The sequence below is a fragment of the Ranitomeya variabilis genome, chromosome 8, assembly GCF_051348905.1.
Source record: "Ranitomeya variabilis isolate aRanVar5 chromosome 8, aRanVar5.hap1, whole genome shotgun sequence".
Classification (NCBI taxonomy): domain Eukaryota; kingdom Metazoa; phylum Chordata; class Amphibia; order Anura; family Dendrobatidae; genus Ranitomeya; species Ranitomeya variabilis.
Window position 1 is genome coordinate 143,704,415 of NC_135239.1, and position 23,308 is coordinate 143,727,722.

Sequence of the window (23,308 nt, forward strand, 5' to 3'; positions counted from 1 at the left end):
TATCCTGACATTGTCAGATTTTGCCCGAGTGGTTACTGCTTTGCCACCAACCCAAGTTAGTGTAGAGAGGTTGTTCTCTGCTCTCAAAATAATTAGATCAGATTTGAGGGCATCCATGAAGGAGGATCTGACAGAGGCAATACTTTTTCTGAGGACAAATTTATAGATTTCTGCTTATTAACTGCATAAGTGTTTATTGCATATTTACTTACAAGAGTTTAGAAAAGTTTATAAAAGTTATTTGCTATATTCTAATTGTATTCTAATAAATATAGTTTTTGCTCTAAGTGGTCTGATTACTTATATGATGGTGAGAAACTGAATAAGCACGATGTTAATATTTTACAACAGTAAATTTGTTACGAATTGGCCATTTATGAAGGAGTCCGAGTCCGATAAAATCCAGGAGTCGGAGTCGCAACTGTGGCTTACCGACTCCACAGCCCTGCTTAAAAGTGCTCACAATGGGGGGAGATAAACAAAACTGTATAATAGCAAAACTGGCTTAGTAAAATGGAAGTGCTAATTAATGTCAAAATACAAATTGTAATGAAATATGCACCGTACAAAAAGTCTGCAAAAAAAATTACCAAAACGCTGACATGAGAATAGTCGTAGACTATAATGGGTACATGTTCTATCAATGAAAGCTACGGATAGAAAATGTATGTGATAAATGGATGTCTGGAAGAGGTTTTGACTTATAGTTTTGAATTATAAAGTATCTGACAACGGTTTTTATATTATGGCAGAACTGCTAAGCATAAGGGTTTGTTATTTTGCAGAGGGCAAAATTCTGATCGCTAAATGATTAGGTCTGAAGTGAATAATTGAGCAAGGTCACACACATCCAGTTGGAATGCGGCTGGAAGTATGCAATTCGCACAATAGCAAAATTGGAGAACCGTTACTGCAGTGTGAACGCTGTAAGGGTTCAGAAGTATCGTATGTAGTGACATAGATTGACCGCAGACAAGACCTGTCAACCCCCTTTTTTGTTTTCCATCTGATCAATTTATTATGAAACATATAAAGATGCATTCACATTTTTAGTTTTGCTTTTAGTAACAATCACAGCGAATAAAACTAACACACAAACAGAAGTCATTGCAAACCAAATGAAAACCGGTTCACATAGCATTCATCGTAGATATTATTCACTTCAATTTACAGACATGAAGACAAATATAAGTGAATACCATCTGACTGCTCGTGTATTGCATTAAAATACAGAGAATTACAGCCTTTACATATAATTATCTAGGACCCTTTTGTTTCCCCAGATTTAACTCTTTGGGTATGTGAGTTAGAGATTTGAGATGAGTTAGATTTTACAGGTTTATGGCAAGGAGATGTTCTGTCATGGTGTTTCTGAGAAGATTTGATGCAATCCTTGGAGTGTGGACAACCCCTGTAACTGATAACTGCCTTGGCATAGTTCTCAGGCCACCTCCAAGCCTAACTAAAAGGAAAAGCACTCCCTAGTGTAATACAGTAGGCTTTGTCCTAGCTGTAAGGCCAGTCTGCATGTAAACACATATGGAGGTAGGGTCATCTCGAGTTGACTGCTGCACCTTCTCACGATCTTTTCCATTCTCCACCATGGCACACACTGACAAAGATATCTGTTTGGAATTGAATCAAATTGCACCAGTTTTTGTCGGCAAAAACAATAAATATATACAATATTTGAGTACCACATCCGAACCACTCATTATAGCTTTTAATCTACCAAGCCTTTTATCATTAACCCATAACTTGCAAATTGATCATTAACTTTGTGAAAAACGGAAGAACAATCACAAATGTCCATTAATGTTGCATTTCTTATATAAGCTTAGTACTTTTGTAAATATAAAATCTCTAGCCCCTAAGTATTCCCTACTGCTATTAGTTCATAGCATGCCCCCTTTCTCATGGCAGTGTTATTAAAGGGAATCTGTCACCTCATTTTGCCGCTATAAACTGTGGCCACCGCCATTAGGGGCTTATCTACAGCATTCTGTAATGCTGTAGATAAGACCCCGATGTAACCTGAAATATAAAAAAAACAAGTTAAATTATACTCGCCCAGGTCCGATTGGCGTTGCAGGTCCGGGTTCGGCGCCTCCCATCTTCATGCGATGACTGCCTCTTCCTTCTGCTGCGGCTGACTGATTCGCCCTGTTGAGGGCAGAGTAAAGTACTGCAGTGTGCAGGCGCCGGAAAAGGTCAGAGAGGACCGGTGCCTGCACACTGCTGTACCTTACTCTGCCCTCAACAGGGCAAATCAGTACACCGGAGCCTCGGCAGAAGCAAGGAAGAGGACCTCGACCTTCGACACCCATCGGACTCGAACCGGGACCGCCCCTGGGTGAGTATAATCTAACTTGTTATCTTTCAGGTTACATCTGTGGCCACAGCTTATAGGGCCAAAATAAGGTGACAGATTCCCTTTAATCTCTTGTGAGATTAACAATTTTTGTTTTCGAAAACTGTGATTTCTATTCCCAACTATAGATTTGTATGTGATGGCTGTCTAAAGAAAACTGGTCGCACCAGGAAAGAGAACAAGTTTTCTGCTAAAAGTAAGTGTTTGAGAAAAAGCTCTGATGGAGCTCTCTGACACCTGGCATTGTAAGCGTTTAAGATTTTAAGACTTGCTAACTTTTTTTCCACAGGGCTGCCAACTACAAGGTTGGGCACCTTCTTGGAGAATCGAGTTAATGAATTTCTGCGTAGACAAGCAAATCCTGAGGCTGGAGAGGTGACTGTGCGTGTTGTGCATGCATCAGATAAAACAGTTGAAGTAAAGCCTGGGATGAAGGCAAAGTAAGTACCAAATTATAGCATGTGCATAGAACTAAAGCTTTCAAGGCATGACTGGAAGCTGTGGATTAAGAATTCACAGATCTAGTCTGCTTTAAATTTTGCTTACTAATATTGGATCTATTTGGTTCTAATATTTGAAGCTATGTAATTGTTGGTACTCATTTTAAGGATACTATAAGTTATATCCAGTACTGAATTAGATTTTTCTTTTCTCGTTAAAGAGAATCAGAGATCATGAGATTCATGCTGCCCGAGCCATGGTGGACATGAATTGGACATAGGCTCCTGATGTCTTCTTGCACTACTTCCCATGATTGACAAGGGTCTCCGTATTTGTGTGTACAATGGGTTGGGCTAGTCATCTGAGACGCACTGTCCCTGGTTCAGCCTTTCAAATTATATTCTCTGAAATGACAAACCAGTGTCTGATTCAGGCTGTGTGTCTGACAGCATGACTCTCATCCTTTTTCCTTTAAGGGATTATTCTCAATTTGTGCCATGAGAAGCGGCTGCTCATATTTTCTTTTGTGTCCTTGTTGCTGGTGGGTGGGCCTTCATTGGGTGTCTGTTTTAGTCGCATTGTTCTGGTGCTGAGCTTCTGTAGTGGCTACTGTGACACAATGTTAGTCCAGTTGTTCTTGTTCTAAAATCTGTCACTATACTTGAATATGGAGAGAATCCCATGGCTCAAGTGAGAGAACTGCTAGAGCTGCTCTGGACAATTAAAATTGTGTAGGCCAGAGGATCTAGATTTGAAGGCTTGATAACAGCATCTCTGTATCAAGAGCTGGGAGGGGGTGGGGAAGTGGGTTAAGGCCCCGTCACACATAGCGAGATCGCTAGCGAGATCGCTGCTGAGTCACAAGTTTTGTGACGCAACAGCGACCTCAGTAGCGATCTCGCTATGTGTGACACGTACCAGCGATCAGGCCCCTGCTGCGAGATCGCTGGTCGTGTCGGAATGGCCTGGGCCGTTTTTTGATCGTTGAGGTCCCGCTGACATCGCTGAATCGGTGTGTGTGACACCGATCCAGCGATGTCTTCACTGGTAACCAGGGTAAATATCGGGTTACTAAGCGCAGGGCCGCGCTTAGTAACCCGATGTTTAACCTGGTTACCAGCGTAAATGTAAAAAAAAACAAACAGTACATACTCACCATCTGATGTCCGTCAGGTCCCTTGCCGTCTGCTTCCCACACTGACTGAGCGCCGCAAAGTGAAAGTGAAAGTACAGCACAGCGGTGACGTCACCGCTGCGCTCTGCTCTCACTGTACGGCCGGATCTCAGTCAGAGCAGGAAGCAGACCGCAAGGGACCTGACGGACATCAGATGGTGAGTATGTACTGTTTGTTTTTTTTGGTAACCAGGGTAAACATCGGGTTACTAAGCGCGGCCCTGTTCTTAGTAACCCGATGTTTACCCTGGTTACCCGGGTGCTGCAGGGGGACTTCGGCATCGTTGAAGACAGTTTCAACGATGCCGAAGTCGTTCCCCTGATCGTTGGTCGCTGGAGAGAGTTGTCTGTGTGACAGCTCCCCAGCGACCACACAACGACTTACCAACGATCACGGCCAGGTCGTATCGCTGGTCGTGATCGTTGGTAAATCGCTATGTGTGACGGGGCCTTTAGTCTGCAGCGAGCCAACTGATATTGCAGGAGTTAACTCTTCCCCCTGGAATGTAACTACTGTTCGTTATGGCCAGTCTCTGGTGCTCAATCAACACAGCTATATGAGGGCTTGTTTTTTTGCAGGATGTTTTTATTCATAACCTTTTGGGATCTTTCTATTCTGAGCAAATATACAGCAACTAGATGGTGGCCCGATTCTAACGCATCGAGTATTCTAGAATATGTATGTAGTTTATTTATGAAGTTTTCAGAATAATGCAATTTATATACAGGATTCGGCCGGCTGGACGCAACCAAGTAGCGAAGCGTCTTTCAAATTCCGCGCCAATTCACGGCCGGACTGCGCCTGTCACTGATTGGTCACGCCCGGCTGCAAACAATCAGTGAAGGCAGGGCCTGCTTCAGGTTTTTGAGGGCCCCGGGAGAAAGAGTCTCAGTGGGCCCCCCTCTTTAACACATACCGCGATTCATGATGCACAGATACAGCAGAGAAATATAGCACAGCCAAGTATCATACAGCCCACGTAGTATATAACACAGCCACGTAGTATATAACACAGCCCACATAGTATATAGCACAGCCCACGTAGTATATAGCACAGCCCACGTAGTATATAGCACAGCCCCCGTAGTATATAGCACAGCCACGTAGTATATAGCACAGCCACGTAGTGTATAGCACAGCCACGTAGTGTATAGCACAGCCACGTAGTGTATGGCACAGCCACGTAGTGTATGGCACACAGCCACGTAGTGTATGGCACACAGCCACGTAGTGTATGGCACACAGCCACGTAGTGTATGGCACACAGCCACGTAGTGTATGGCACACAGCCACGCAGTGTATGGCACACAGCCACGCAGTGTATGGCACACAGCCACGCAGTGTATGGCACACAGCCACGCAGTGTATGGCACACAGCCACGCAGTGTATGGCACACAGCCACGCAGTGTATGGCACACAGCCACGCAGTGTATGGCACACAGCCACGCAGTGTATGGCACACAGCCACGCAGTGTATGGCACACAGCCACGCAGTGTATGGAACACAGCCCATGCAGTATATAACACAGCCCACGTAGTATATAGCAATGTGGGCACCATATCCCTGTTAAAAAAAAAAAAAAAAAAGAATTAAAATAAAAAATAGTTATATACTCACCTTCCGTCGGCCCCCAGATCCAGCCCAGGCATTTACCGATGCTCCTCGTGACGCTCCGGTCCCAAGAATGCATTGCGGTCTTGCGAGATGATGACGTAGCGGTCTCGCGAGACCGCTACGTCATCATCTTGTGAGACCGCAATGCATGGACCGGAGCGTCGCGAGGAGCAGCAGGAAAGGTGATGGATGGTGAGAATATAATGATTTTTTATTGTTTATTATTTTTAACATTAGATCTTATTACTATTGCTGCTGCATAGGCAGCATCAATAGTAAAAAGTTGGTCACACAGGGTTAATAGCAGTGTTAACGGACTGCGTTACACCACTGTGTATCGCAGCCATTAACCCTGTGTGAGCGCTCACTGGAAGGGGGCACTGACAGAGAGTAGGAAGGGGCGAATTCGCGGCCGGACTGTGCCCGTCGCTGATTGGTTGCAGCCTACCGGCCGCGACCAGTCAGCGACGCAGGATTTCCGTGACAGACAGACAGACAGACGGAAGTGCCCCTAAGATGAATGAAAAAAAAAAATATATATATATATATATATATATATATATATATATATATATATCTATATATATATTTCATATTCACAAGTTTTGATGTAAATTTTTACAGTAAGTGATAAAAAGCAAAAGAAATAAACCAGAATATAAGTTGGTATGTATGCAGTGTTTAGATGCATCGTCACACTGGCCACTAAACAGACAAAACCTAAGATAAAAACAAAATGAGCCAGTACCCTGCAATTCGGGGACGTCCTTAGACAAATGGCAAGGTTGTAATACTAGAGGTTTGGACTGTCCCGAATAGGGTCACTGTGACGTGGCGGGATGGCTTTCATGTTTTTTAATCACAATTGTTCACCAAGTACCCTATATTATTGTCATGCACTGTTGCTGTTTACTTATTTACTGCAGGGTATTTGCTCACTATGTTTCTATCTTGGGTTTTGTCAGTAAAAGTGGTAACACTGAATTGTTCTTATCAGTACGATTACTGCGATATCTGATGTATTCATAGGATTTTTATGTTTTGTTACTTTGGCATGGTAAAAGCAGGGTTTTTCTTGCAAAAAAAAAAAATATATAAAGATTGCAGACTGAAACTTGGTTACTTAGTTAAAAATAAATTCCACTACGAACATCCTTTTGTCACTTCAATTGAGTCCATTTAGTAGAAATAGTAAAAACATGTCATTGTAAGTACCAAAGCATCTCGAAAACACTCAGGTCTTGTAGGGTGTTCCTGGAATTACTGATCATTACTTGCCAAGTAATCTTAAGAACAAACCGTGAAGTGTTAATAGGAGTTCAAGACTCAGTGATGCCTACAGTGGGCAAGTGACCATTAGGACATGCTTTTTACATTGCCTGGACGGCAGGGTGCTGGTCACATGCCATTGGGAAAAATAGCACTAGGATGGGATATGGAGAGAACCTGATGGAGGCAAGGAAACCTTGTGTCTTGGCATTCATTTGGATGTTACTTTGACATATCCCACCTACATAAATAATATTGCAAACAAGTACACCTTAATAGTATGGTATTCCTCTTTCAGTGGCTACATGTGCACGGCCACACTACAAATTTGTTCTGGAGCAGATAAGACAGCGCTCAAGTTGTGTTGACTTGTCCTCTCAATTTCCCAGATTGAAATCCAGTGGGTCATCTGAGGGATGTGCTGAATTAAAAGGAAATTCAGGGTCTACTTGTCAACTTGCAGGTCTTAACGATCTCCTCGTATTGTCTTGATGCAAGTTAACATTGGATGCCTTCAGAGATGCTGTAACATCTATTACTCTAAAGGTCTAAGTTGTTTTGGCAGCACGATGGAGACATACACAATGAGGGTTGTTTTAAATGGGTATTCCACAACTAGGACAATCCCTTCGTGATCAGAATGTTTGGCCCCCATAAAATAATAAAGCTTAGACTCTCCTCCAATGCCAGCGCCGTTCATGTGGTGTTGGCACTCGCAGTTCCGGGGCTCCCTTGCGGTGTTATGACACTGGCACCCAATCGGCGCTGGCGTCACTGTCTCCGCCTTCAGACAAATCGAACATGAAGAGGAAGTCCGGGCTGCAGCTGATCTGGCTTCCTCTTCATGCGCAATTAACACCTTTCTGACCTCGGACGGGATAGTACGTCCGAGGTCAGAAGCCCCGCTTTGATGCGGGCTCCGGCGGTGAGCCCGCATCAAAGCCGGGACATGTCAGCTGTTTTGAACAGCTGACATGTGCCCGTAATAGGCGCGGGCAGAATGGCGATCTGACCGCACCTATTAACTAGTTTAATGCCGCTGTCAAACGCAGACAGCGGCATTTAACTACCGCTTCCGGCCGGGCGGACGGAAATGATCGCATCGCCGACCCCCGTCACATGATCGTAGGTCGGCGATGCTTCAGCATTGTAACCATAGAGGTCCTTGAGACCTCTATGGTTACTGATCCCCGGCAGCTGTGAGCGCCACCCTGTGGTCGGCGCTCACAGCACACCTGCAATTCTGCTACATAGCAGCGAACATCAGATCGCTGCTATGTAGCAGGCCGATCGAGTGGTGCCTGCTTCTAGCCTCCTATGGAGGCTATTGAAGCATGGCAAAAGTAAAAAAAAAAAAAAAAAAAAAAAAAAAAAAGTAAAAAAAATGTGAAAAAAATATATAAAAGTTTAAATCCCCCCCCTTTCGCCCCAATCAAAATAAATCAATAAAAAAAACCTCAAACCGACACATATTTGGTATCGCCACATTCAGAATCGCCCGATCTATCAATAAAAAAATTAAACATTAACCTGATCGCTAAACGGCGTAGCGGGAAAAAAATTTGAAACGCCAGAATTACGTTTTTTTTTTTGTCGCCGCGACATTGCATTAAAATGCAATAACGGGCGATCAAAAGAACGTATCTGCACTGAAATGCTATCATTAAAAACGCCAGCTCAGCACGCAAAAAATAAGCCCTCAACCGACCCCAGATCATGAAAAATGGAGACGCTACGAGTATTGGAAAATGGCCCAATTTTTTTTTTTTTTTTTTTTTTTTAAGCAAAGTTTGGAATTTTTTTTCACCACTTAGATAAAAAATAACCTAGTCATGTTAGGTGTCTATGAACTCGTAATGACCTGGAGAATCATAATGGCAGGTCAGTTTTAGCATTTAGTGAACCTAGCAAAAAAGCCAAACAAAAAACAAGTGTGGGACTGCGCTTTTTTTGCAATTTCACCGCACTTGGAATTTTTTTCCCGTTTTATAGTACACGACATGGTAAAACCAATGATGTCGTTCAAAAGTACAACTCGTCCCGCAAAAAAATAAGCCCTCACATGGCCAAATTGACGGAAAAATAAAAAAGTTATGGCTCTGGAAATTAGGGGAGCGAAAAACGATTACGGAAAAACGGAAAATCCCAAGGTCATGAAGGGGTTAAACAGGAGGCGGGGACAGTGATTGGACGACGGTGTCACCGCACTGCACGAGAGCGAGTACTGACACTGTGGGAACCGTGTCAGCAGGGGAGGTGAGTATAAGCTTTATTATTTTATGGGGGCCAAGCGAAGGGTATGAGGAGTTGTCCCAGTAGTGGACTACTTCTTTAGTGCCCTGTCTTACCGGTGTTTACATTACTAATCTGCTATTTAAATGTGTCTTAAAAATAATGTAACACAAAAGGTTTACATGCAACATATCATACTGGTTTCAGGTTTGTAGATAACGGAGAAATGGCGGAGTCCTTTCCTTATAGAACGAAAGCCTTATTTGCCTTTGAAGAAGTAGACGGTGTTGAGATGTGTTTCTTTGGTATGCATGTACAAGAGTACGGCTCTGACTGTCCACAACCCAACCAGAGGTAGGTACACACAGCTGATTTTTAGCAAAAAGGTGTTTTAAAATGGCAATCAACATGAATTTGCGCCTGTTAAAGGATGCATGAAGGTTTGAAGAGTAATGCAAGTAGAATTAAAGAAAATAAAGGCTAGAATCCATTATACATCTGTATATTATCCCGAAACCTTTCCAGATTAAGAACTGTGTACGTAAAACAAAACTTAAAGGGAACCTGTCATGTGAAAAAAAAACAAACAAAAAAAACCCCGCTATTAACATACATATATGGGGTTAATCTGCAAGTTAATGGCATTCTGCCACCCCTGCAATGAAGGCAAGGCTGGTGAGAGGGAATTAACTTTAATCCTCCTGGTAGCCTCCAGCTCTGCCACCACTCAGTACATAGTGAGCAACGGCTGTGACCACGTCCGCAGCACTGACTGACAGCCGGCTCTGCAGTGCATCAGTATAGAGCCAACTGTCAGTCATTGGCGGGGTGCAACCACAGCCGCTGCTCACTATGTAATGAGTGGTGACTGACAGAGCTGGAGGCTACAGGAGGATGAAGGTTAATTTCCTCTCATCAGCCAGGCCTCCTGGGTGGCATCTGAGTGCTATAATCTCCATATCTGCAGGTTAATAGTGTGTTTTTCACATGACAGGTGTAACATTTTAATTGACTTTAGTAATGTTTCTGGACATCATAATCTGCTTTATGATTTTAGCAAGAAATGTAATTTTCCTCAGCTAATGTGGTAATATCTTGAATGCCTAGTAGATACGAGTCTTCCATTCTGCAAGCTGAGGTGGCCACTGATGGTTGATGTTCCTGAAGCTGATCAATCTTCATCTCCCAATTCAGTCTTCACTTGGAGGTTGCCGTCTCTGCTTGCAGGATGGGTTTATAGCGTTTGGATATGCCATACATTTCTGAGGTGTGAATACACCTTTTAATTCTTTTTGCATCCTATTGAGCAAGTACTCATTCTACTCCTGGTTATGACCAGCACAAAGAAGACTTTGGAAAGTAGGATGGAGAAAAAAATGTCTGGCATCACTTTTGTATTTAGAGTTGGCTTCTGAAGTTAATTGCCAGCTCTCTGCATTTATAGACTTGGTTGATTTTCCTTATGTTTATATACGTGGGTGTATGGAGGCTTCTAAAACTGTTATACTCCTACTAATATATAAAGATCAGAACAAACTGAACCAAAGCAATACATATCAACTAGTGCTGTATTTTTTGCTGTACTTCTATTGTGCTCATCTTCCATTCATTTTTTTTTTTTTTATGTGCGGGCACCTCTTAGTTGTGCCACCATTTGTTCTAATAAAGGTGTTTTTATCTTTCACCTCCTGCTCATTGTGTCATGACCTATATTTGTTTTTTTCCCCCTGTCGGACCTACGAATATACCCTGCATAGTCAGGCTTTGACCTGCCTACGGGGTAATAGGTGAGGTTCAAAGTGGGCCCCACAACCTATGAGTAGTGTTTGGCACAGTACACTTGGTGCAACATGTACACACACGAGCAGCATCTTGCTATTTAACAACCTACTCAGTCTGAGTATATACAGGTCCTTCTCAAAAAATTAGCATATAGTGTTAAATTTCATTATTTACCATAATGTAATGATTACAATTAAACTTTCATATATTATAGATTCATTATCCACCAACTGAAATTTGTCAGGTCTTTTATTGTTTTAATACTGATGATTTTGGCATACAACTCCTGATAACCCAAAAAACCTGTCTCAATAAATTAGCATATTTCACCCGTCCAATCAAATAAAAGTGTTTTTTAATAACAAACAAAAAAACCATCAAATAATAATGTTCAGTTATGCACTCAATACTTGGTCGGGAATCCTTTGGCAGAAATGACTGCTTCAATGCGGTGTGGCATGGAGGCAATCAGCCTGTGACACTGCTGAGATGTTATGGAGGCCCAGGATGCTTCAATAGCGGCCTTAAGCTCATCCAGAGTGTTGGGTCTTGGGTCTCTCAACTTTCTCTTCACAATATCCCACAGATTCTCTATGGGGTTCAGGTCAGGAGAGTTGGCAGGCCAATTGAGCACAGTAATACCATGGTCAGTAAACCATTTACCAGTGGTTTTGGCACTGTGAGCAGGTGCCAGGAAGCATGAAGTGCTCCAAAATCTCCTGATAGCTAGCTGCATTGACCCTGCCCTTGATGAAACACAGTGGACCAACACCAGCAGCTGACATGGCACCCCACACCACTGACTGTGGGTACTTGACACTGGACTTCAGGCATTTTGGCATTTCCTTCTCCCCAGTCTTCCTCCAGACTCTGGCACCTTGATTTCCGAATGACATGCAAAATTTGCTTTCATCAGAAAAAAGTACTTGGGACCACTTAGCAACAGTCCAGTGCTGCTTCTCTGTAGCCCAGGTCAGGCGCTTCTGCCGCTGTTTATGGTTCAAAAGTGGCTTTACCTGGGGAATGCGGCACCTGTAGCCCATTTCCTGCACACGCCTGTGCACGGTGGCTCTGGATGTTTCCACACCAGACTCAGTCCACTGCTTCCTCAGGTTCCCCAAGGTCTGGAATCGGTCCTTCTCCACAATCTTCCTCAGGGTCCGGTCACCTCTTCTCGTTGTACAGCGTTTTCTGCCACATTGTTTCCTTCCAACAGACTTACCATTGAGGTGCCTTGATACAGCACTCTGGGAACAGCCTATTTGTTGAGAAATTTCTTTCTGGGTCTTACCCTCTTGCTTGAGGGTGTCAATGATGGCCTTCTTGACATCTGTCAGGTCGCTAGTCTTACCCATGATGGGGGTTTTGAGTAATGAACCAGGCAGGGAGTTTTTAAAAGCCTCAGGTATCTTTTGCATGTGTTTAGAGTTAATTAGTTGATTCAGAAGATTAGGGTAATAGGTCGTTTAGAGAACCTTTTCTTGATATGCTAATTTATTGAGACAGGTTTTTTGGGTTATCAGGAGTTGTAGGCCAAAATCATCAGTATTAAAACAATAAAAGACCTGACAAATTTCAGTTGGTGGATAATGAATCTATAATATATGAAAGTTTAATTGTAATCATTACATTATGGTAAATAATGAAATTTAACACTATATGCTAATTTTTTGAGAAGGACCTGTAGAAGCATAGAGAAATTAGTGAAGAAGGATCGGGTAATATTGCAATATAGCTGAACAGAAGGCCCTCATAATCAGTGTCACTGGTGGGCCCTGGGTGCTTCAGTCTGACACTGTACATGATGAAAGCTAAAAAAAATATGAATAAATACCAGAATTGCCCTTTTTTGCCACATTATATCAACCAGAATAATTTAACGTAAAGCAAAATTTGAACGCACACTACAATGGTGCCATTAAAACTATGACCCGCCCTGGAGGTATCAGCAGGGACCCGTGAGGTGCACCCTTAACCATCAAACATCTATCCAGGGTATAAAAACAACTATTTGGCAATGTCTGCTTTACAGCTAAGTCAGGCCTCCTTTAAGTATTTGCAGCAGATGCTTTTTGTTGCATATTTTTCCCACTCATTGGTATGAGTGAAATCTGCAGCAAAATGCTGAAAGAATTGACATACTATAGATTTATTCTGCAAGCAAAAAAATAAGCAAAATGTGCATGAGACTCATCGAATCTCGTTCACATTACTGGTACTAGGAAATCCATCCTTAAGGTTTTGTGAGAACATGACAAAAACGCAACATGTGCACAGACCCTTAGGTGTTTCGCTGCGTCTGTAGAGGATAGATTAAATCTATTGTAAGGTTGGGCTAGATTCTCTGTGTGCTGCGCCGCACTACATTGGGCTTTTTGTCGGAATCCTGTATTCCAATGGAAATCTGAAGAAGCCATTCACTGGAACAAAGCCATCAATCAGAGTGGACACTTAATGGCAATATTCATCTTTGTCAGACATGAACTGGCAGACCTTTTAGGTGAATGCCTCCATCGGGGTTCTTGTCAAATTAAAGATTTTCAGGGATTCTGACAGAATCCCTAACGTAGTGCTCTTTGTTGAGTACTTTACAAGTGATGTGAACCTAGCCCTAAAGCCACTTTTTATCCTTATCAACTGGGACATCACCATCAGATGCCAAATATATATGAATGCATTATTATCTACAGTATATCAAATTGGTATCGTTTCGTAAAGCGTCTTCATTTCTAATTTTGTCTTTTAGGAGAGTATACATTTCCTATCTTGATAGTGTTCACTTTTTTCGGCCAAAGTCTCTGAGAACCGCTGTCTACCATGAAATTTTAATTGGATACTTGGAGTATGTTAAGAAACTTGGGTAAGTTTGACAGCACTTATAATTATACCAGGTAGTAAGGTTTTTCTCCATGACTGATTTAATGTTTTTTTGCCAGTTATACAACAGGGCATATATGGGCCTGTCCTCCCAGTGAAGGAGATGACTACATCTTTCATTGTCACCCCATGGACCAAAAGATACCAAAACCCAAACGCCTGCAAGAGTGGTACAAGAAAATGTTGGACAAGTCTGTGTCAGAGCGCATTATTCATGACTATAAGGTCTGTATAGCTGGTTGGGAAAAAGTGTGTTGTAGACTTATATAATGCTAAACTCCTATGTAACCAGAATCCCTTTGCCAATAACTACTTGTCCCCTAGACCACAATCCTCGTGTAACTAGATGTCAGTATAAGGCTGTGTGCACACGTTGCGGTTTTTTCGTGTTTTTCTCTATAAAAAACGCATACATATGCATCCTATCATTTAGAATGCATTCTGCAATTTTTGTGCACATAATGCGTTTTTTTCCGTGTAAAAAACGCATTGCGGTAAAAAACGCAGCATGTTCATTAATTTTGCGGGGTTTTTTTCGTGTTTTTCCCGCTATATAATGCATTGGGAAAGCTCCGGAAAAAACACATGCGGTTTTCTTGCAGAAAATGTCCGGTTTTCTTCAGGAATTTTCTGCAAGAAATTCTTACGTGTGCACATAACCTTAGTGATCTTCTTTAACCATATCCCATCACAAAGAAAAACACCCAAATACAAGAAAATTAATCTTATTTGATATGAATGGATATTCACAGAAAAATGACTACATAATAGGGCGAGTAACCAAAGTCAGAGAGAAAATAATATTAAAAGGTGTAAGTTCTATTGGTACATAAAATTGTACGTGAGATGTAAGATAGCTGGTATCAATCAATAAATGTGTAACTACAACAACATAGATACACTGCATATACGTATTGCAAGAACAACATACCATGTGGATAAAATAAGTTCCACAATTGGATGTGTTAAAGAAAAATATATTCTTGCGCTGAGATCTTATAGCTGTGCCCCTGCTATGTACTGTGTAATGGCTGTGTCTGACTCTGCGGGAATGTGGTCGGGATATACCACATCTCCTGGGCAGGGGTGGAAATTAGTGTAGTATATAGATGACGTGGCAGTAACTTGCGGCTGCTGTGCCTATGAGGTACCACATTTCCATGCCTGTTTCATCACATTAACGAGTGTTTCTGCCACGTCTCCAGTCCCTTGAGTTAATCATCAATCAAGTCTGTGAGGTAGGAGCTCCGATGGCCTCTGACAAGTCCTGTATTGCCGTAATCATACTGATCTGTAGAATCCGGTTTTCAGCTTATCTGCTTGGTTTGAAAAGTCACTCCGTGTTGACAGTCCCTTTAAAGCATATGACCCAATGGCCTAATTTAAATACCGTATATACTCGAGTATAAGCCGACCCGAGTATAAGCCGACCCCCCCCTAATTTTGCCACAAAAAACTGGGAAAACTTATTGACTCGAGTATAAGCCTAAAGTGGAAAATGGAGCAGCTACCGGTGAATTTCAAAAATAAAAATAGATGCTCCATACCGTTCATTATGGCCCCATAGCTGTGCCATATAGTGCTCTGCACCGTTCATTATTGCCCCATAGCTGTACCATAGAAAGCTGTGCCATATAGGGCTCTGCACCGTTCATTATTGCCCCATAGCTGTACCATAGAAAGCTGTGCCATATAGTGCTCTGCACCGTTCATTATTGCCCCATAGCTGTGCCATATAGTGCTCTGCACCGTTCATTATTGCCCCATAGCTGTACCATAGAAAGCTGTGCCATATAGTGCTCTGCACCGTTCATTATTGCCCCATAGCTGTGCCATAGAAAGCTGTGCCATATAGTGCTCTGCACCGTTCATTATTGCCCCATAGCTGTACCATAGAAAGCTGTGCCATATAATGCTATGCACCGTTCATTATTGCCCCATAGCTGTACCATAGAAAGCTGTGCCATATAATGCTCTGCACCGTTCATTATTGCCCCATAGCTGTACCATAGAAAGCTGTGCCATATAATGCTCTGCACCATTCATTATTGCCCCATAGCTGTGCCATAGAAAGCTGTGCCATATAGTGCTCTGCACCATTCATTATTGCCCCATAGCTGTGCCATATAGTGCTCTGCACCGTTCATTATTGCCCCATAGCTGTGCCATATAGTGCTCTGCACCGTTCATTATTGCCCCATAGCTGTGCCATATAGTGCTCTGCACCATTCATTATTGCCCCGCACCATTCATTATTGCCCCATAGCTGTGCCATATAGTGCTCTGCACCGTTCATTATTGCCCCATAGATGCTCCATATAAAGCTGTGCCATTGCTGCTGCTGCAATAAAAAAAAAGACATACTCACCTCTCTTGCTTGCAGCTGCTCAGCGTCCCGTCGTCTCTCTGCACTGACTGATCAGGCAGAGGGCGGCGCGCACACTATATGCGTCATCGCGCCCTCTGACCTGCACAGTCAGTGCGGAGAGACGCCGGGAAGATGGAGCGGCACCCGGCGTGTGGAACGCGGACAGGTGACTATCTAATACTCACCTGCTCCCGGCGTCCCGCTCCTTCTCCCGGACAGCTGGTCTCCGGGTGCTGCAGCCTCTTCCTCTATCAGCGGTCACCGCTACCGCTCATTAGAGAAATTAATATGCGGCTCCACCCCTATGGGAGTGGAGTCCATATTCATTTCTCTAATGAGCGGTCCCACGTGACCGCTGAACAGGGGAAGAGCTGCGGCACCCAGAGACCGTGGGACTGCAGGGACAGCGCCAGGAGCCCCGGAAGCAGGTAAGTATGCCTCAGCGCCCTCTCCCCCTCACCCGCCGACCCTGCTGCCGACCGTGACTCGAGTATAAGCCGAGAGGGGCACTTTCAGCCCAAAAATTTGGGCTGAAAATCTCGGCTTATACTCGAGTATATACGGGTACCGTATTTTTTGGATTATAAGGGTATGTGTCCACGTTCAGGATTGCATCAGGATTTGGTCAGGATTTTACGTCAGTATTTGTAAGCCAAAACCAGGAGTGGGTGATAAATGCAGAAGTCGTGCATGTGTTTCTATTATACTTTTCCTGTAATTGTTCCACTCCTGGTTTTGGCTTACAAATACTGACTTAAAATCCTGACCAAATCCTGATGCAATCCTGAACGTGGACACATACCCTAAGACGCTCCGGATTATAAGCCACACCCCAAATTTTGAGAAAAATAGGGATTTTTGTTTTTATATAAAATAGTGTTGCTTCTTATAATCCATGTGTCTTATTGCTTACCAGGGGGGTGCGATGAAGCTGGGTCCCAGGGTCGCTGCTGGAGGAAGCAGGAGTGGGGTGATCCTGCAGGCTGGGATGAGGGGGTGTTCTGATGTGTGGCCCGGCGTTGCTGCTGGGGGTGTCATCTCCTGAGATCTTGGTGTCAAGAACTCCATCTGCGTATGCGCCGGCCCCCGGTGGCCTTTTTCCTAGAGTCCACTGCACAGGAAACCATGGAACTGCGGAGGGCACTGGCCTTTCACAAAATGTCAGCAGAGAGCCCCCTGCAGCATCGGAGACACGTGCAGCGGCACCTTACACCCTCGTAGCAGCACCAGACACCACCTCATCCCAGCCTGTGGCCTGCAGCAACGGTACCAGTAAGGTGTATCCGCATTCTAAGATGCATCCCCATTTTCCCCCCAAATTTGATTGGGGGGAGTGCGTCTTATAATCCGAAAAATACGATATGTAATAATAAGGATTAAAAAAAACTTGAATAATACAGATAAGGTATGTTGCAAACAAAAGCGCCCCCAAATGCCGTATGATACCTCCACAGTGGGATTCCTACACACGCATTGCGACCCCATCACAGTATGATTCCCCAACTGTGATACCCACACAGCTCTCCATACAGTATAATGGCCACAATAAGTGCTCCATACAGTATACTGGGTCCCACATAGTCATCAATACATGAAAAAGAAATATGTAATCCCCCGGAAGAAGGCATTTATCGCCGAAACGTACGTAGGGACACCAGGCGCCAGCACACTGAAAGGTATAAGCCAGATCACACTGCTTTATTTGCACAGTCTTTCTCGACTTACAATTTGCTTTATTTACACTTTCAACTTTTGTATGTGTTCACTTACACTATGTGATTACAGCTTTGCACATATGCACTTTATTTTTTCTTTATATTTTGCTTCTTAGTTCTATGGTTTTGCCTCAGGTCAATGCAATTTTGCTGGCTATTTTGCTTTAGCGCCCCCTCCTGGCTAACTTTGGATTAATGTTTTAAATGATTTTTTGTTATCTATCTTCTATCTATATATCAATAAAGATTTATATATATTACATATTTCTTTTTCATGTGGGTTCATTTTTACATCTATTTCTATATGAATTATGCTATAATGGTGTAGAACCATTCTTTCTGTCCAATATTTTAATAATTTTTAATTATTAATTTTATTAAGTATTTCATTTTTTGTTGCTTTTATTTTCTGATCATAGTCATCAATACAGCAGAACTAAGTTCTGCATTGTCTTCCATACAGTATAATAGGCCTCACATAGTGCTCCATACAGTATAATCAAGGAGAAAAAAAAAACAAAAGCTTGGTGACAGGAGCGCTGCCAAGGATGGGAACATCCAGAGGTAAAAGTAAGTCTTTTATTCATGCCATGTGTTTGAGTTGATGGGACTCCTTCATCAGGCATAACTTGCCTGATGGAGTACTATCGACCCTGAAACGCGTTGCATAAATAAGATTGTTACTTATACCTCTGGATATTCCCTTCCTTGGCAGCACTCCTTTCACCAAGCTTTTGGTTTTTTTTTATTTTCTCCTTGGTATATTGTTTCCTGTCGACAACCTCGGGAGTCCGAGGAAGTAGCTGCAGCCTTGGGGAGTTTAATCCATGCATGCAAAATAGTGTTGTACATTGTACAACTGATCCAGGTGAGTATTCTGTAATCACCTATCCCTCTACACTGCTGTGGTTACTGCACTTGGGAGTGCCCCACACAGGGTAATGGGCTCCACACACATGGTAATGGGCTCCACACACAGGGTAATGGGCCCCAGACAGGGTAATGGGCCCCAGACAGGGTAATGGGCCCCAGACAGGGTAATGGGCCCCAGACAGGATAATGGGCCCCAGACAGGGTAATGGGCCCCAGACACAGGGTAATGGGCCCCAGACACAGGGTAATGGGCTCCACACACAGGGTAATGGGCCCCACACAGGGTAATGGGCCCCACACACAGGGTAATGGGCCCCACACACAGGGTAATGGGCCCCACACACAGGGTAATGGGCCCCACACACAGGGTAATGGGCTCCACACACAGGGTAATGGGCTCCACACACAGGGTAATGGGCTCCACACACAGGGTAATGGGCTCCACAAACAGGGTAATGGGCCCCACACACAGGGTAATGGGCCCCACACACAGGGTAATGGGCTCCACACACAGGGTAATGGGCCCCACACACAGGGTAATGGGCCCCACACACAGGGTAATGGGCCCCACACACAGGGTAATGGGCTCCACACACAGGGTAATGGGCTCCACACACAGGGTAATGGGCTCCACACACAGGGTAATGGGCTCCACACACAGGGTAATGGGCTCCACACACAGGGTAATGGGCTCCACACACAGGGTAATGGGCTCCACACACAGGGTAATGGGCTCCACACACAGGGTAATGGGCTCCACACACAGGGTAATGGGCTCCACACACAGGGTAATGGGCTCCACACACAGGGTAATGGGCTCCACACACAGGGTAATGGGCTCCACACACAGGGCTCCACATAGGGTAATGGGCTCCACACACAGGGTAATGGGCTCCACACACAGGGTAATGGGCTCCACACACAGGCTAATGGGCTCCACACACAGGCTAATGGGCTCCACACACAGGCTAATGGGCTCCACACACAGGCTAATGGGCTCCACACACAGGCTAATGGGCTCCACACACAGGCTAATGGGCTCCACACACAGGCTAATGGGCTCCACACACAGGCTAATGGGCTCCACACACAGGCTAATGGGCTCCACACACAGGCTAATGGGCTCCACACACAGGCTAATGGGCTCCACACACAGGCTAATGGGCTCCACACACAGGCTAATGGGCTCCACACACAGGCTAATGGGCTCCACACACAGGCTAATGGGCTCCACACACAGGCTAATGGGCTCCACACACAGGCTAATGGGCTCCACACACAGGCTAATGGGCTCCACACAGGGTAATGGGCCCCACACAGGGCTCCACATAGGGTAATGGGCTCCACACACAGGCTAATGGGCTCCACACACAGGGTAATGGGCCCCACACAGGGCTCCACATAGGGTAATGGGCTCCACACACAGGCTAATGGGCTCCACACACAGGCTAATGGGCTCCACACACAGGCTAATGGGCTCCACACACAGGCTAATGGGCTCCACACACAGGCTAATGGGCTCCACACACAGGCTAATGGGCTCCACACACAGGCTAATGGGCTCCACACACAGGCTAATGGACCTGCCTGGCATCTTGGGCCAAATATACTCGCCCTGCTGCCCAGAGCTTGACATATGTGCTTTAAACGGAACCTGTCAGCAGGATTGTGCACATTAACCTACAGACAGTGTCAGGTCGGCGCCATTATACAGATTACAATGATATCTGAGTGATGAAATCGGTCTTGTGGTTGTTTAATCTTTATTTTCAGTTTTGAGTTAATTAGATTCTTGTGCTTCGGGGTGGTCTGTGGGGGGGTCTTCATGCAGTGCTCTGCTTAGCTATTCATCTGTACGGCTTCTGACAGGTCACTGATCCCTCACTGACCTGCCCCCTAATTTACATACTATTTTACATAATCAGTATAACTGTGCCGACCTGACACTGTAGGTTATTGTGCACAAGCCTGCTGACAGGTTCTCTTTAAGAAGCTGAGACAAGACATGTAGCCTATAGGCATACACCACCTGTACTCTTAACAGACAGCAGAATCTGTTACTGTTCAGTTCCTGTGCCCAAAGGAAAGGTTCATGTGAGCTCTGATATCTCGCATCGTATGCAAAGCAAGACGATACATATCCCTACATCCCAGTGGTCTTCTCAGGAGCAACAGAAAAAAGTAGATTAGAGTACATAAGCTTATTTAATAATTTTTTTTAGTTGCAAGCAGATTGGTGGGGGGCTTTGAAGCCCAGTCATACTTTTGAATCTGTACCCCACTCTGTGTGCGCCCTCAGACAGGAGCTATTTGATCATGTCATCTCAGCTTCACATCTCTTAAGTGGGTGAAGAGGGGGTTTGTGGGACCCTCAGTACCCAGACCCCCCGTTGATCTACTTTCAATTGAAAGTTCGGTCAAATATTAAAAGTTTGTTTAAGAAATCTCTTTAAACCGTGAAATGTTGTAAAATGTCCGTTTCCTTTTTAAATACCCAATATGCTTTTTATAGTTACCTGCATTTTCCCAACCAAGTTTCTATTCCATTATGATAGATTTTAGAACTATCCAGCCCTCAAAGGAAAGCGTTTACTAACTTCACATTTTCTTATGTATAATTTTTTTCTTCTTCCCTCAAACAGGATATTTTTAAGCAGGCAACTGAAGACCGACTGACAAGTGCAAAAGAGTTGCCATATTTTGAGGGTGACTTCTGGCCAAATGTGCTAGAAGAAAGTATCAAAGAGTTAGAACAGGAGGAAGAAGAAAGAAAGCGGGAAGAGAATACTGGCAATGAGAGCATCGAGGTGAATATAGGTTTTCCCTGTTTTTTTTTTTTTTTTCAGGGTTCTGCAACTTCTTGAAACGTGATATATTATAGAAAATATTTTCTATCATTTTCACTTTGCCCCACTGGAAATTATTTATATTTTTTAATTATGGATGAAAATGACAAAATATAGTTAACTCCGCTTTTATGTCTTGTTTCTTTGTTATCAGTCATGGTATAGAAGTATCAGAAGAAACTTGTTGGTGGCATTGATCCTATACTTTCCCGTTGTTGCAGTTTTTGACAGCCAGTGCATTATTTTTTCGATGGGGCATCTTTGCACCAGTTCACAAAATGTTTTATGCAGGAAATTTTCTGTTCCGCTATTAACACCACAGCAATGTACAACTTTGTCACCAGCTACAGTTCAGACCAAAAGTTTGGACACACCTTTTCATTTACAGATTTTTCTGTATTTTCATGTCTATGAAAATTCTACATTCACACTGATGGCATCAAAACTATGAATTAACACATGTGGAATTATATACTTAACAAAAAAGTGTGAAACAAGTGAAAATATGTCTTATATTCTAGATTCCTGAAAGTAGCCACCTTTTGCTTTGATGACTGCTTTGCACACTCTTGGCATTCTCTTGATGAGCTTCAAGAGGTAGTCACCGGGAATGGTTTTCACTTCACAGGTGTGCCCTGTCAGGTTTAATAAGTGGGATTTCTTGCCTTATAAATGGTGTTGGGACCATCAGTTGTGTTGTGCGGAAGTCTGGTGGATACACTGCTGATAGTCCTACTGAATAGACTGTTAGCTGCTTTTTTTTGCCATAATACAAATTCTAAGTAAAGAAAACGAGTGGCCATCATTACTTTAAGAAATGAAGGTCAGTCAGTCCGAAAAATTGGGAAAACTTTGAAAGTGTCCCCAAGTGCAGTAGCAAAAACCGTCAAGCGCTACAAAGAAACTGGCTCACATGAGGACCGCCACAGGAAAGGAAGACCAAGAGTCACCTCTGCTTCTGAAGATAAGTTTATCCGAGTCACCAGCCTCCGAAATCGCAGGTTAACAGCAGCTCAGATTAGAGACCAGGTCAATGCCACACAGAGTTCTAGCAGCAGACACATCTCTACAACAACTGTTAATAGGAGACTTTGTGCAGCAGGCCTTCATGGTAAAATAGCTGCTAGGAAATCACTGCTAAGAAAAGGGAACAAGCAGAAGAGACTTATTTGGGCTAAAGAACACAAAGAATGGACATTAGACCAGTGGAAATCTGTGCTTTGATCTGATGAGTCCAAATTTGAGATCTTTGGTTCCAACCACCGTGTCTTTGTGCGACGCAGAAAAGGTGAACGGATGGACTCTACATGCCTGGTTCCCACTGTGAAGCATGGAGGAGATGGTGTGGGGGAACTTTGCTGGTGACACTGTTAGGGATTTATTCAAAATTGAAGGCATACTGAACCAGCATGGCTACCACAGCATCTTGCAGCGGCATACTATTCCATCCGGTAGGTGTTTGGTTGGACCATCATTTATTTTTCAACAGGACAATGACCCCAAACACACCTCCAGGCTGTGTAAGGGCTATTTGACCAAGAAGGAGAGTGATGGGGTGCTACGCCAGATGACCTGGCCTCCACAGTCACCAGACCTGAACCCAATCGAGATGGTTTGGGGTGAGCTGGACCACAGAGTGAAGGCAAAAGGGCCATCAAGTGCTAAGCATCTCTGGGAACTCCTTCAAGATTGTTGGAAGACCCTTCCCAGTGACTACCTCTTGAAGCTCATCAAGAGAATGCC

General features: G+C 43.8%; 1 protein-coding gene across 4 annotated transcripts in view; it reads left to right on the forward strand.

Annotated features, from left to right (window-relative positions):
• The window catches only part of EP300 (EP300 lysine acetyltransferase), a 185,684-nt gene that overhangs the window by 147,356 nt on the left and 15,020 nt on the right, over positions 1-23,308 (forward strand). For all 4 annotated transcript variants that reach the window (XM_077276079.1, XM_077276081.1, XM_077276080.1 and 1 more), the window contains exons 23-28: positions 2,500-2,567; positions 2,661-2,811; positions 9,312-9,458; positions 13,633-13,746; positions 13,823-13,988; positions 21,362-21,526. In XM_077276079.1, the coding sequence (XP_077132194.1) occupies positions 2,500-2,567; positions 2,661-2,811; positions 9,312-9,458; positions 13,633-13,746; positions 13,823-13,988; positions 21,362-21,526 (811 nt within the window). The remainder of the gene's footprint in view (positions 1-2,499; positions 2,568-2,660; positions 2,812-9,311; positions 9,459-13,632; positions 13,747-13,822; positions 13,989-21,361; positions 21,527-23,308) is intronic.